The sequence below is a fragment of the Gavia stellata genome, chromosome Z (genome assembly GCF_030936135.1).
Source record: "Gavia stellata isolate bGavSte3 chromosome Z, bGavSte3.hap2, whole genome shotgun sequence".
NCBI lineage: Eukaryota > Metazoa > Chordata > Aves > Gaviiformes > Gaviidae > Gavia > Gavia stellata.
Genome location: NC_082637.1, coordinates 30,284,111 through 30,297,704, shown reverse-complemented (window position 1 = coordinate 30,297,704; position 13,594 = coordinate 30,284,111). Strand labels below are relative to the sequence as shown.

At 50.0% G+C, this 13,594-nt stretch overlaps 1 protein-coding gene across 1 annotated transcript; it reads right to left on the bottom strand.

Moving 5' to 3' along the window:
- Positions 1-3,401: 3,401 nt before the first annotated feature.
- Positions 3,402-6,646, bottom strand: DMRT2 (doublesex and mab-3 related transcription factor 2). Its single transcript, XM_059834282.1, has 3 exons — positions 6,299-6,646; positions 6,111-6,213; positions 3,402-4,459 (listed from the first exon to the last, which is right to left on the bottom strand). Exons 1-3 carry the CDS (start codon positions 6,644-6,646, stop codon positions 3,402-3,404), a joined length of 1,509 nt encoding a protein of 502 aa, XP_059690265.1.
- Positions 6,647-13,594: the final 6,948 nt, after the last annotated feature.

The window sequence follows — 13,594 nt, the reverse complement described above, 5'->3', positions numbered from 1 at the left end:
TTTCCCACTCCTTGCCACCAGGCCAGATAGTAAGCCAGGCACTGTCTGGGGTACTATTAATTCCCAGTTCCTCTAGTTATGTACCATTATATACCTGTGTACACCTATAAAAATTTTTGTCTCAGCATGCATTTGGAGGGCGTGCACTTCCAACAAGTAGTTGGTTGTCTCTGACAATGCCATCAGCCAGGCTCCCTATTTTGCAGACCAAGTGAATAATTGTTCTTTGTACTCCTTTTCATGACCATTTTGTGCTCCACAGCCAGCACAGGTTCTTGACCTTCTGTCCCAACCCTAAAGCTGAGCTTCCCAACAAGCATGTTCCATCATCACATAATAAAAACTGAAGTCAGAAGGGGATCAGAAGAGAAATGCAACCTGATGTCCATAAGCACAGCACAAAGGTGCATCTTGTACTCAGAGAAAACTAGTCATACTGTGCAGGAGATACAGGCATCCACACACCCAACAAATGCCATAAAAATTGTATTTAAGAAGCAGAGTGCGTAGGGGAGCATAGGCTATTTCGACAACTGACTTATTGCCAGGGAGACATTGCTTAGCAGTATGTGCTAGATAGTTTCAGAGCAATGACTTCTCTTCTCACAGCTGCACCAGCACACATGGACACGTCATTACTTCTGCCATAGAGAAGTGCATGGCTGAAAGAGGCAGGAGTGCTATACATCCACTGCAAAGATGTGTGAGGAAAATCACACGCTGCCTATGTATACACTATCTTGCTCCAGCTACTAATCATCCTCTCCATGAACAATAGACTTTATACACATTTTTAACAAAGGAAAGGAAAAAACGACCTGGGTGCAACAAGCATCAAGATGCATGAGAGGTAGGGTCTAGGGTCTATGAAATGAAAGGAAACTAAGTAGAGGGAGAAATAGCTAACAAAACTGAAGCAAGACATGAGCAAGTGACAGCAAGACAGAGTGGCCAAACGCAGACTCCAGTGAGACTGTTTGTTAAGCAAAGCAAACAATTTGTCCAAGTTTCACCTCAATTGTCACATTTTTTTCACATAGTGATAGAAATGTCACTCCTCTTCTGATGATTGGGATTTGAACAAAACTACTTAGAACATACATATGTTATGTATATAAGTGTGTGTGTATATATATGTGTATATATTGGTGTTTGGTATATCTTCAGAGTTTGAATTTCTTCAGTTCAACTGGTTCTTTGAAAGACCAACAGGTACCAGTCTGTTGGAGAGTTTGGTTTTCCGGTCTTTTTTTAAGAGATAAATAAGGACAAGTGACTTCCTGGAAAAACATTTCAGGTGTGAAATTGAACAACGTTAGATGCACACATTGTCAGGCAAAAAATATTTACGCAGGACTAATTCCAGTATCCAATATTGGTTCACTAGATAGCCTGCTGAACTCTCTTTCATCTGTCATCCTAGTTTATGCCAGCAGCTCAAAAAACAAAACAAATCATATTTTTAATAACAAAGGAAACCCTGCTTAAATTAAAACCCCTGATAGCATTTAATGTTCAACTAAGCCAAAGAAGGAAGCTGTGGTGAAAGCAAATAAATACGAAATGTGAAGAATTTCACTCCATTTACTCCGCGTAAAAGCTGCTTACCTTGGTCTGACTGCTAAACTGATTAACAATCATATTCAGCTCTCAAGTAAGTTGAAACTCCCTCTAATGGCAACTGGATAAAGGGCACAGTTTGAAAAAATGAAAACTATCTCACTGCATTTGAAATGTATTTTTGGCTAGGCAATATCTAGTTAGTATGAATGCTTTTGAAAAGTGAAACTTTAGCTAGTGCCGAAGGTTCTTTTAAATTACAACAAATTCGTTTATATTCCTGACATAAAATTTTTATGTGCTTTGTAAGATGTGTTATGTAAAAATTTACACATTACGTAAAATGCGTTTTCTCCAATGTGTTTGTTGCTTTAACAAAGTGGCTTAGAGAAGCACCCACGACAGACGGCTCCTCCCATCCATTAAAAGGGTCCTGCTATTCAGCAACAGCACTCCCAACAGAAACGCTAAACACTTTCAGAGATACTTACAGAATCAGAGATTCATAGGCTTAGATTTATCCATAGCAAAATAAGCATTTAACCTGTGCGGCGAGTGTGATAAAATCAGAAAATACTACATTCTGCTCACAAATACCAAACAGAAATTGTCCTCAGAAAATAACAAAAATTGAGGACAAACCACAGCTCCTTTCAACTGGCTGAGCACTGTCCGCAGGATAAAAATGTTAAGAAAGAAGGTAACCAAGGGATTACTGGTTAGCACTAGATGTGCCAGAAGTAACATGTACGGAAAAAACAAAACCACGAATTTAGAAAGCTTCAAGCTCAGTCATAATGAGAACTGGTGCCACCTTTTTCTACAACCTTGAGGGCATTTCAGGTTCCCAGGTAAATTCTACTGGTTAATCTCCTTTATTTCTGCTATCCCTGCAAAAGGACATAGATTGAGAAAACTGAGAACTCATGACTTGATTTCTCATTAGTAGTGATGATTCTGTGCATCATTTTTACAGCCTAAAGGTCATTTCAATTACCACAACACAAGAATCCCAGGCTCTTGCTAGTCAAAAGTGAAATGTTTTCAGAAAGAAAATATTCTAGCGGGTAGAAATCCAGAGTAAAGTCAGCTGAACATTAAAAAAAAAAAAAAAAAAAAAAAAAAGTAGACTTTTTATTCAAAAACTGCATTTAAAAAAATGCTGACTTTTTATCTAAAAGCTCACCAGAGCCATTCTCCTCAAATCCAGTCTAGTAACTCTTCCGCTTTAGGAACAGAAGCTTTTCTAGTGACTTGTGGAATAAACCAGCCTTTTACGCTAGCATGCATTCCCCCTTCAAAATAAGAAAGGCATTTGGAATCTGATCCAAACCTCATTTAAGTTTATAAAAAAAAGTCTTGCAAATTCACACTAGCCTACGTGCACCTTTGTTACCTCTTCTTTTAGTTACTGGAAGTTCAAAGCAGAAATGACCACTTACCACACCAAGATAACTAGTTAAGTACACTGATAATAACAGGTAAAAGAATAAGTATATTCTGAAAGTAGGGGCAATACTAGCCTGTGAGGTACTAGAGACAAAACAGAGATCAGGAATATGTCTATGCTTGTAGGTAATCTCATTTTATTGAATGGTGTGAAATGCTGCTTAAAATAACAACACTTTACAGTCTGTACATGCAGTTTCAATTTTAAAAAATTAAATATTTTTTTAGAAGAGAAAACATGCATATTTATGTACATCATTTTGAGATAAAAGAAAGAATTACCATTTACAGCAGAAATTCCTCTTTACAAATCTTTTACAAGACAAGGCAGGCAGTAGCAATTCTGCAGAAGGCAAAGCATACAAACTCTCTACACTGAAGGTATAGTTTATTCACTGAGAGACATTAGCAACTGTAGAAGAAGGTCGTTTAAGGATGGATTCAACTGAAAACGACAGTGGTTCAGTTGTTGAAAGTTTTGTTGTGGCCTGTTTGGCCCCAAAGAACTCTTTTGTGCATTTGTCTATTGTAAACTTGTATTTTTGGTTCTCTTTGATGGCACACTCTCTGTATTTCTTAGAAGCATCTTCAAAAGTTTCTTTCACAAATGACGTTCTCAACTCTGCTCCTGATCTGTCAGGAAACGTTTGCTGGAACAGCGACTGAAATGGATTGTATTTGAGCGGTGGAGGGAGCTTGGTACTGTCTTTGCTGATCTTGCTTAATACCTGTTCCTGAGGAGCCAGAGAATCCTTATCAGAAATCTGAGAGAAAGTCCTTTTTGGAGGAGAGAAAGCTGACCTCTCACGAGCTTCCTGAGGAAGACACGGTATCTCATTACATGACTGCTGAATGTCTTGCGTGTGGGTCAGAACGAGTGAGTTTTCCAGTTTTGGAGACATGATGTCATGCTCAGTGTTTGGACAGTCCTGACTTTGTGAGACCTTGGCATCCCAACCTGCCCCAGGTTTGAGAGCTTGGACAGTAGTAGCGTTTAACAGGCATTGCTGGTAGAGGAGAGCATCGCTAATGGAACCACATTTTGGCCACACTAAGAACCTAGAAGACAGGGGATACTGCCTGTAGGTAGTAGCTACACTGACATTTGAGGAAATGAGTTCCATGTTGCTGGATCCTGAATACTGCATGGTTAGATCAAGGCAGGCTGGTAAAAAATTGCAAAACTCCTTGTTTGGAGTATCAACTTGAGTAGTATTGAAGGCTGTTTTATATGAGTTGTATTCAGCTCCATGCACCATGCGGTTAGGGAGAAAAAGGGCAGCTGCTTGTGTAGCTTCCATCATCTCTCTCTCTTTATACTCTCTTTCTAGCATAATGTTCTCCAACTCTTTATCAGCAAAAGCCCGTCTCTTTCTCATCCTGTCACTTACAGGGGGTGGCAAGGGTGAATTCCCTCCCAGGTAAGGGTCTGTTGCAATAGGACGGTAACCTAAAACAACAAAGCAGCATTAGGAGTGAAGCCGCATGAGAAAAACATTAAAGCTGTGTTTGTAAAAGGGTTCCATTTGGATCCAGTCCTGCCAGGCGCTGAGCACTTGCTACAAACCCTGGACACCGTCAGCTCCTACTGAAGTCACCGTGTCACAGAGGCTTAGCTCCCTGCACCGTCAGGCACATGCAGTACAAGTTCCTCAACACAGATAAGCAAGCCCTGCTCCTCTGACAAGTGTAGTCTCCTTCAAAGCTAACTGATTACTAACTTTAAAAAGCAATTCCAAAACAGCAGATCGGGGGGGGGGGGGGGGGAAGGGAAAAAAAAAAAAAAAAAAAAGCAAAACCCTGCTGTGTGTTATGACTGCTATTGCATCATGCAGCTTAGGGAGATAACGATCCATTTTTAACAGATACAGAAAGTATTCAAATATTTTATTTCTCTGAACTAAAAGAGAACTTCGATAAAACATAGAAATCCCGTCTCCAGTATATTCAATTACCAGCTAACTGGATTCATTTAATATAGCCAATGGAGTCCCGTCCTGTTTGCTATACCCAGACAAGTAATCCCATTGAATTAATGGAACTACTTACACAAGTAAGGAGAACAGGATTTTACCTGTTTTCTCTCCCATTCCTCTCACACGGGTTTCCCCATTGCCAAAGAAGATATCTATGCCTACAGCTGATGCCTTTTCTAGTCTCTAAAGATGAATCACTATGTACACATTGCTACAGATGGTAGAAAATTCCAAGGAGAACTAGGAGAAAAGAAAAAGAAAGTTAAGATAAATTAGAAGAAAGAATACAGAAGAGATTTTTTTAAAAGAGTGAACTGCAGACGAAAATTAGATGTTTCTAACAGGACAAAATTTTAATTATGCTTGCACAGGCAAAGAAAACAGCTTTCTATTTTTTGAAAAGAAAAAAAAGCTAGCTTTGAGAACTGTAATCCTTTACAGCGCTACGGTTTGGAAAGTATTAAAGCAGACATAGAAATAAATTTGGGCACGATCCGAAGAGGGAGTGGGGAACAAAAAAAAAATACACCCTCTCACTAAAATACCCATCTTTAAAATGTCATTCTTCCACAGTTAATATTTTCGACAGGAAAAAAAAAAAAATGAGCAGCCTATTATGCATATCTCACTATTGATAATGCAGCAAACGGTGCTGCTGTGTTAGGCGTTCAGATCAAAAGAAAAAGAAAAAAAAACACCTAACTGATTTACTCATTTGCTGATAAAAACAGCCGCGAATAAATTACCCTGTACTGCAAAACGCTGCTGGGTAGTCATGTAGAAAGAATGTCAGCTTGTAACAGTAACTCTCAAATTTCAAATTACCGTTGCTAGCGTTTCAGGCATTATTTTGGGCGGGTGGGGGGGAGGAACTGAAATTCTGCCACATCGATTCCAGCCACGAAGGGCAGGAGCCGCGGGCGGAGGCTCCGACGCTGGGAGCGGAGCGCGCTTTAAGGCCGTTCCTCGTTTATTTCGGGAAATAAGGCTGCCTTTCACGCGTCCGTGAGCAGCCGCGCCTCGGCCGGGAGGGACGGGTTTTCCCGGGGCCCAGCGGGGTCTCCCCGCCGGCGGCCGGTGCTGCGGGGCTGGGGGAGCCCGTGGAAGGGCGGGGGATGCGCTTACCTTCCAGGATGCTCTTGGCCAGGAGGCTGGGCGTCCGGACGTGCCTCTGGTAGACGGCTTTGCGTTCCAGGCTCGCCTGCTTCCCCGCCAGCCCCTTCTTGTCCTAGGAGAGCGATCGGGCGGCGCCGTCAGCCCGGGGGCCGCCCGCCCCGTCCCGACGCGACCCGTCCCGTCCCGTCCCCTCTCACCTCGGTGGCCTGCTGCCGTCGGAGCGCCACCTGGGCGGCCATGACGCGCTGCCGCTCCACCACCAGCAGGCAGTTGGCGCACTGGCAGTCGCGCCAGCGGCAGAACCGCTTGTGTCCCTTCAGGCACGACACCACGCCGTGGTTGCGGCATCGGGCGCACTTGGGCGTGCGGCTCAGCTTCCGCGGCTCGCCCCGCCGCGGGGCCGCCGCCGCCTCCTCGCCTTCCTCCTCCTCCTCTTCCTCCTCCGGGCCGCCGCTGCTGCGCGGCGCGCCGGAGGCCTCGGCCGCCTCCCCCTCCACGCTCTCTACGTCGATCTCCCACTCGGCGGCAGCGCGTCCTTCAGCCATGGCTCCTCGGCGGCGCAGCTGCAAGAGAGGGGTCAGGCCGCCCGTCCCCGCGGCGGGACGGCAGCCGGGCACACCCGGCTTCCGAGGGGCCCGCCGCCGCCCAGCCCGCCGGCAGCCTCCCCGAGATGCGGCCCCGTCGGGAAGTCACGGCAGAGCCCGCTTGGGATGTCATCTCCACCCTTACCACCTGCTCGGGTCTCTTCCCCATGCCCCACGCAGGGCTCAGCTTAGCCTCGACGGGCGCTTCTCCGCCGCCTGCCCCGGCTTGCCGGGGAACTGTGCTCGCCCGCCGCAGGCAGGAGCGCGTCTCCAGCGGGAGGAACCGCCCCAGGGCGATGTCCAGCTACGCAGGGCTGCGGGGCTGTCAGGTCTTCCCAGGGACCTGTTTATTTCAGGATCCTGACAACCCTCCTGCCCGCTCCGTTCAGACTTAGGGGACAGGTAGGGAACACCTGGGCGTCACATACCGCCGCTGTCCGCTCCAGCGACCAGGGGTTGCATGGGCTCCTGCAGCAATCTACACCGCGAAAGCAGTGTCTTGGGACCCCCACCGCCTCCCACCCGGCCTCCCCACCGTTCCTCCCGCACTTCGCACTTACTCAAGTTCAGCGCCCGAGGCCGGCAGGCGGTACAGGCAGCACGCAGCCCCCCCGCTCCCCGCAGAGCCGCCGCTGCCCGAGACCAGCCGAAGGCAGGGGACTCCCGATCCCCGCACCTCGGGGTGCCAGGCGCCCCAGCAGCCGGGACGCCGCGCCGTCGGGGGATCGCTGCGTCGCAGGGTGCAGGCTGGGACGGGCCGTGCGTGGCCGTGGGTGCGCGCTCGCTGCACCAGCGCCGGGGCTGGCACCCGCCTCGCCCACGCCGCGCCCGCCCCGCGGCACAGTGCCCGCCGAGCCGGGCCCGCCGCGTTATCAGCGCCGGCCGCCGCCGCCCGCGCCGCCCATTGGGCCCGCGCCGCGCGGCCACCGCTCTGATTGGCGCGCGCCGCCACCGCCCCGCCCCCCCCCGCGCGTGTGCCAGCCGCCAGCCGCTCGCCCGTGGGTGCGGGCGGGACTGGCGTGCGTGGGGGCGCGGGCAGGGGCGGCGCGCCCCGCCACCTCACGGGCACCGCCGCGCCGAGCGGGAAACGTAAGCGGGCGGCGGGGTGGTGATCTTTAATTTTAGGGAAAAAAGGGGGGGCAGAAAGAAAGAGAAAAAACGGCGACGCGCGTGATGGCGACAGCTACGAAACCAGCTCCGCGGGCGAGCGGCGTCCCCCTAACCCAGGAGCGGGCCGGGGGCGCGGCTTTAGAAGGCTGAAACAGCCACCACGATTTTCGTTTGCGGTCGTTCGCGTCGCCTGCCCCACGAATGCACAGAACTCGCGGCAATGGCTTTTTTTTCGAGTCTGAAAACACAACGGAATCGGTGTTGTTTTCCTGCCCTCTCGCGAATTAAGGCGAGGGAAAATATTCGTTTATTTTTTAGCATTCCCTCCCCTCAGTGGCGTTTTCCACCGACCACTGAGCTGTTGAATAACTTCCTTCCCCCCGCTCCCTGAGGCTGCTCTTCGGAAATTGGGGAATGCTCCTGGTCTCCCAAAACAGGGAGCGATCGAAATTGTAACGCACAAAATCTCGGCCCCGTCAGCGAGGTGTTAGAGCTCGGTGCTTCCGTCGGTGAAAACGGAAATTCCCAGGGGGACAGAAGGGGACAAAATACACCTCGGCCGCATTCGGCACCGGGCAGAGGGCGAGCTAGCGAATTGAAACAGGGTATCCCCGGGAAAGCAAAAAAAAAAAAAAAGGCACGCGGGAGAGCACCAGTCCCTCACCAGTGTGCTGGCCAAAAACCGATGATATGCAGAACATACGGCCGAAACCATTCTCCGAAAAGGGAAAATATTTTGCTCTTTCCCTAAGCGGCGCGTGTGTGTAATGAATACTGATAATGTTCATGCGTATCATAAACACGGGCATCCACTCACGGTGAGCACACGGACCGGCTGCCGGCCACCGGTTCGGCATGGAAAAACCCTGCTCTCGCAGCCCTTCGGGACGGAGGCCGGCGGGCGAGCGGCGCAGGCGGTGCGGTGAGGCGGCGGGAGGGGAGCGGGCTCCGTCGCCGTCGCCCACCCGTCTCCCGGAGCTCCCAGCGCCGCCGCCGCCCGGGCAGGGCACCGACCCTTCCCTTGCCCCCGGGCTGCGGGCACCGACGCGGAGAGAGGGAGCGTTTGTCCCGAGGGAGCGTTTGTCCTCCTCGGGCCGCACCGCCTCTCAGTGCTCACGCCGGCAGAGCGGGGAGAGGGAAGCGCATCCCCCGACGGCAGGTATTATTCATCCCAAAAGAGAGCCTGGCTACCGTTTGACTTACAAGCATGACTAAAAGTCAAACACCCAAGGAATTCCACTTTCCCCCTTGGGGTCCCTCTTAAAAGGCACAGGCATGACAAAGGACCTGCTAGGTTAGGAAACAGAAGTCCCCTTTGCTTGTAAACCGACACCAAATTACAAAGTACGATTCTGCGGGCCGCTGGAGTAAATTACAAAACAGTTCGCCTCCTGTTTACTTTATCCACAGGGAACTGTGAAACCCAGCCATGATTTTAAAGCGTGTTTGTATAACTTTCTTCTTCTCCTCTTGTTTGCGACTGGGCTCCGCGGCGCGTTTGCCCTCCCCACCAGCCTCTCTCCCCTCTCCCCGCCGGGAGGGAAAGGTGCCTCTGCCGTCCTCGGCCGGGACGCACCGGCGGGAGGGGAAGGCAGAGAGCTGTCTCCGGCGCCGCTGCTCCCGCTCCTGTGCCGCGGGGACCTCCGCTCCCGCTCAGCCCCTGCTTCGGGCCGCGGTGTCAGCCGTGCCCGCTGTGAGCTGGCACGGGCAACGCCGCGCGGTGCCGCGCGGGGAAATGCACTGATTTCCACGCAAGGGAAGGCAGCGAACCCCGCGATGTGCAGCTGTGCATCCACCTGCCCCGCTACCGCGCTCCCCGCCGGAGCGTCCCGCCGCCCCGCTAGCCCCGACGCCTGCGGGGCCGTGCGCCCGGAGCGGCCGCCCGCGGCCGGGGCTGCTGGGATGCTCCCGGGCTCCTTCAGAGCCTCCTCCGCACACCCTCGCCCGTGCCTCCCCCTGCCCCGCGCACTGCCACCGGGGTCCCCCCTGGAGCTGCGCTGCCTGAGGCGGGCTGGGGATGTGCCCGACCCCGGTGGGGGCCGCGGGTGGGTCCTCAGGCCGTGCGGGCGGCGGCGGGCGCTGCGCCGCTGGTCGCAGCGTCCTGGCCCGTGAAAAGCGGAGAGGAGGAGCAGCTTCGGGGCATTTTAAAGTCTGTAAACAGGCCTCCCTTGAAAGCCGGCGGCGGCGGCGGGGCGCTCAGCGCGCGGCCCTGCTTTGCATTGCTTTCCCGTGCGGCGGGGACGGCGGGCGTGCAGGTGCAGGTGCCGCGGTCCCCCCGCTCCTCGCCTCCCCTGCCTTCCCTTCCTCCCGGGAAATGTATTAGCGAGGTTAGGGCAGGCTAACCAAACGGCAGCCCCGGGGGCAATTTCCCCGGGAGGAATGCTTTGATCTTGCCCTCTCCCCGCCCCGTCGGGAGCAGATTACATTGCCAAACGCGGGAGATCCCCGCCGCTTGTTTGGTCAGAGATGTTACCAGTTAATCTGAAACAAATTGCCTCTGCCCCCGCCCCGCCCGCCGGCCCCCCTCCTTCCCCGCACCGGGGTCCCGGTGCCCGGTCAGGGGGTCCCGCCGTGCCTGCGCGGTGCGCGCCCCGGAGCGACGGTGTCGGGGACCCGTAAGAGCACGCTTTAGCCCCGGGTGCGGGCCTTGTAAGATGGGCTTCTCCTCCGCGGAGCACGGAGTTACCATGTATTTGCTCCAGCGAAGGCGTTGAGATTTACCCTGTGATCTCCATTGCGGGGGGGGGGGGGTGTGTGGAACGTAAGAAACCACCTTTTCCGCTGTTATCCAACCAGTAACACTGATTTCTTTTGCAGTTTTCTTCCATAAAAATGTTTTTTTTCTACATCGGACTCCCTCTGTCTCTTGTAAACAGCACTTGCACTAAGGTAAACCTGGATGAGCTTTTTACCCATAACACAGAGCTTTTTAAACGGATTGTACCTTAAAACGTTTTAAACAAGCAAGTTTTAAATTTTTTATGTTTGTGTTTTAAACAAGTGTTTAATTGTCTTTTTTTTTTTTTAATACACTGCTATCTAACACACTTGTAAAGCAGCCAGGTACAGAGTCAGAGGAGGAATTTTCTGTTATCCCTTCATGTCATTCAAATAAATATAATAAATACATATAATAAGGATGTAAGAAATTTTGAGGCAGTGTGTTCGCTATAGCATGATATGGAAGCAAATTTTATTGACTGTGAGAGTGATTCCACTGCCTTTGTAGGAGTGTTTGCTTTGGCAAGGAGGGCAAGGGTTAGCCTTTATAGGGAGACTTGCGTACCGTACCAGGAAAATCTTCAGTCATGTAAAACTGGATTGATACCAGAAGCAGTAACGGTGAGCAGAGCAGAACTGCCACTTTGGGCACAGTCAGGGGAAGTCTAGTGGGGAGTCCAGGGGCATCAACAGAAGGTTTCCCATGGACATAGGCAGCTTTGGATCAGGCACAGGGTGCAGCAGATTTTCCCGTCTGCAGCCCTTTTCATGCTGGCAGCTGCCTGGAAGAAGGGATGAGCTCCCAGAGAGGAGGAACGGGTGGCCCATGAAGGAAGGGCATGTTCGCCCTCTGCAGCTGGGGGCTCTGCCCGCTCCTCGGGGCACCAGGGAGGCACATTCTGGCCCATGCCTCTGCAAACGGGACCATGCAGGGCTGGTGATCATTAGACAAAGCAAGGAAGAAACATGGCTCAGTGGAACTAGAACTCCCTCTTCTGCAGCCTCCAGGTTTGTGGCCAGGGGACACTGGGGCAGACCTAGAGAGACTCCAAGCCAAAACCAGTCCAAATCAGTCCTTATCCAATCCTGTGCTGGAATTTTGAATTTAAATAAGAAAAATGCCATGACGAGGGCTTGTGTGCCATCCACAGCAGCTTTGCTGTGCCTCATAAACAAGGCTGACCTTTGGTTTGCCAGCATTTAATAAGCCAGTAGACATTTGGCAGGTCTCTTGCTAAAATGTACTAGAAAGTTGGATCAACTCTCAGCGTGAATATCAAGAATTCAATATACAAGCAGTGAACATAGCAAATTGTCAAGTCAGCAACTAAGGTACTTCACTATAATCTTCCCAAATGTCTTAAGTAGTTTGGCAAATCTCTTGTTGCAATAAATTCTAGTGAAGTTTTGGGTTTTATTTTTTTTCAACATATGGCCTTAAAAAGTAACTTAGCCAAGAATATTTTTAGAGTCACTGCAGAGTCTGCTGGAGATGTTGTATCAAAACTTGTTTGCACTCTGGCAGTTTTATTCAAATGTCAACCAGATGCAGAAAGTGTGGGGTTTGGGGGTTTATTTTACAGTCCTGGAAAGTAAAGGTCAAGTCTCTGCAAGGTAAATTGTCTTTTTGATTGCCATATTTTAGCAGAACAGCAAGAAGTCTTACTAATAAACTGTTTTGTGGTGGTTCCCCCCACACACAGGATGCATTATAATCATATGCAAAATACTTAAAATGCCAATAAGACACCTGCTAAATCAAATAAGTTGGGTAAGCTATGCTGTGCTTAGCAGTAAAATTCAATCACATAACCGTAACTAGCCAGATTGTGTTCTCATTTACTAGGTAGCATCACAGTCTCTGAGCAGCCATACCGAAATTCATAGGATGACCTGAGGTATTAGTCAACATGAAAAATAGCATCAGAATCTGGCAATGTATCAGTTTAAATAAGCCAGACAGACTCAGGCCATATTGATACATACAGGTATCTAGGCCACACTAAAGGCTGCTTGTTATACTCCTACTAGCAAGAAAGTTTGTAGAATGATTTACAGAGTGTGATATTGCACCATGCAAATACAAGTATCAGACTCTGGCTCACTATGGGTCCACTATGGAGTATGCAGATGTCTGAGGTGGTAGAGGTGGAAGAGGTGAGTGGGATCTGCTCAGCGCTCACAGCATGTCACAGTAAATGACGGACATTTTGGCTCTCCGAAAACTGTGCAGAAAACACGGTGTAGTACATCCCCGCCTGTGACATTTCCACTGAAGCTCTCTGAAGAATTTTGCCATCTACACTTCTGAGAACTTACCTTGAAAATCAGATGAGCCTTTGCTGTAACTCCACGGAGCGGGAGATCCATCCACGTGGCTCATAGACATGTGCAGTTACTGTGAACTCCCACTCGCTTGGTTCTTGGACATCAGTTGAGGAAACAGGAAAGCAAGTGATGAACTCCCAGTACAGCAGGTGTGATGCTGATGCATCTCAAACTCCTCCCATACTTAAAAGGAAGCACTTATGGGTGCAGGGCCCCCTTCCAGAAGATTTTAGGTGATGTTTGAGGTGGAAGAGATTTCTGCAGCTATACAAATAAAATCTGACCCTATTTTGGGGGTTGCTTTTTTCTTTTTTTTTTCATTTTTGGCTAGTACTTCTGCATATCTTCTGTTTTGCTTTATTGAGGCTGGGTTCAGAGGCAAAACCAGGAGAAGAAAAAAGTACATGGAGCACAGACATAGGAACAGGAATCTTTAGGACTCTGGAAGTAGAATCCTTGCATTGGAAGTATTTGAAGTACCCCAAACAGCCTAGTACACCAGTACCCAGTACACCATACTTGGTCCACACATCATTCCTACCAAGGATTTTGAAGGTGGGGTGAGTATGGCTGCTGTCAGCCATTGTCTCTTTGTCTCAGCTGCCATGACTGGGACCTCCAACTCCCCTCAGAGTCAATATAAATGGAGGGGTGACACCAGGGTCAGCTTCTGAAGGGATGGCATTGCCACCACAGGAGAGAAGCTGGTGCCCTGGCTGGACACAGCACCTATGTGCTAAGGGACATTTA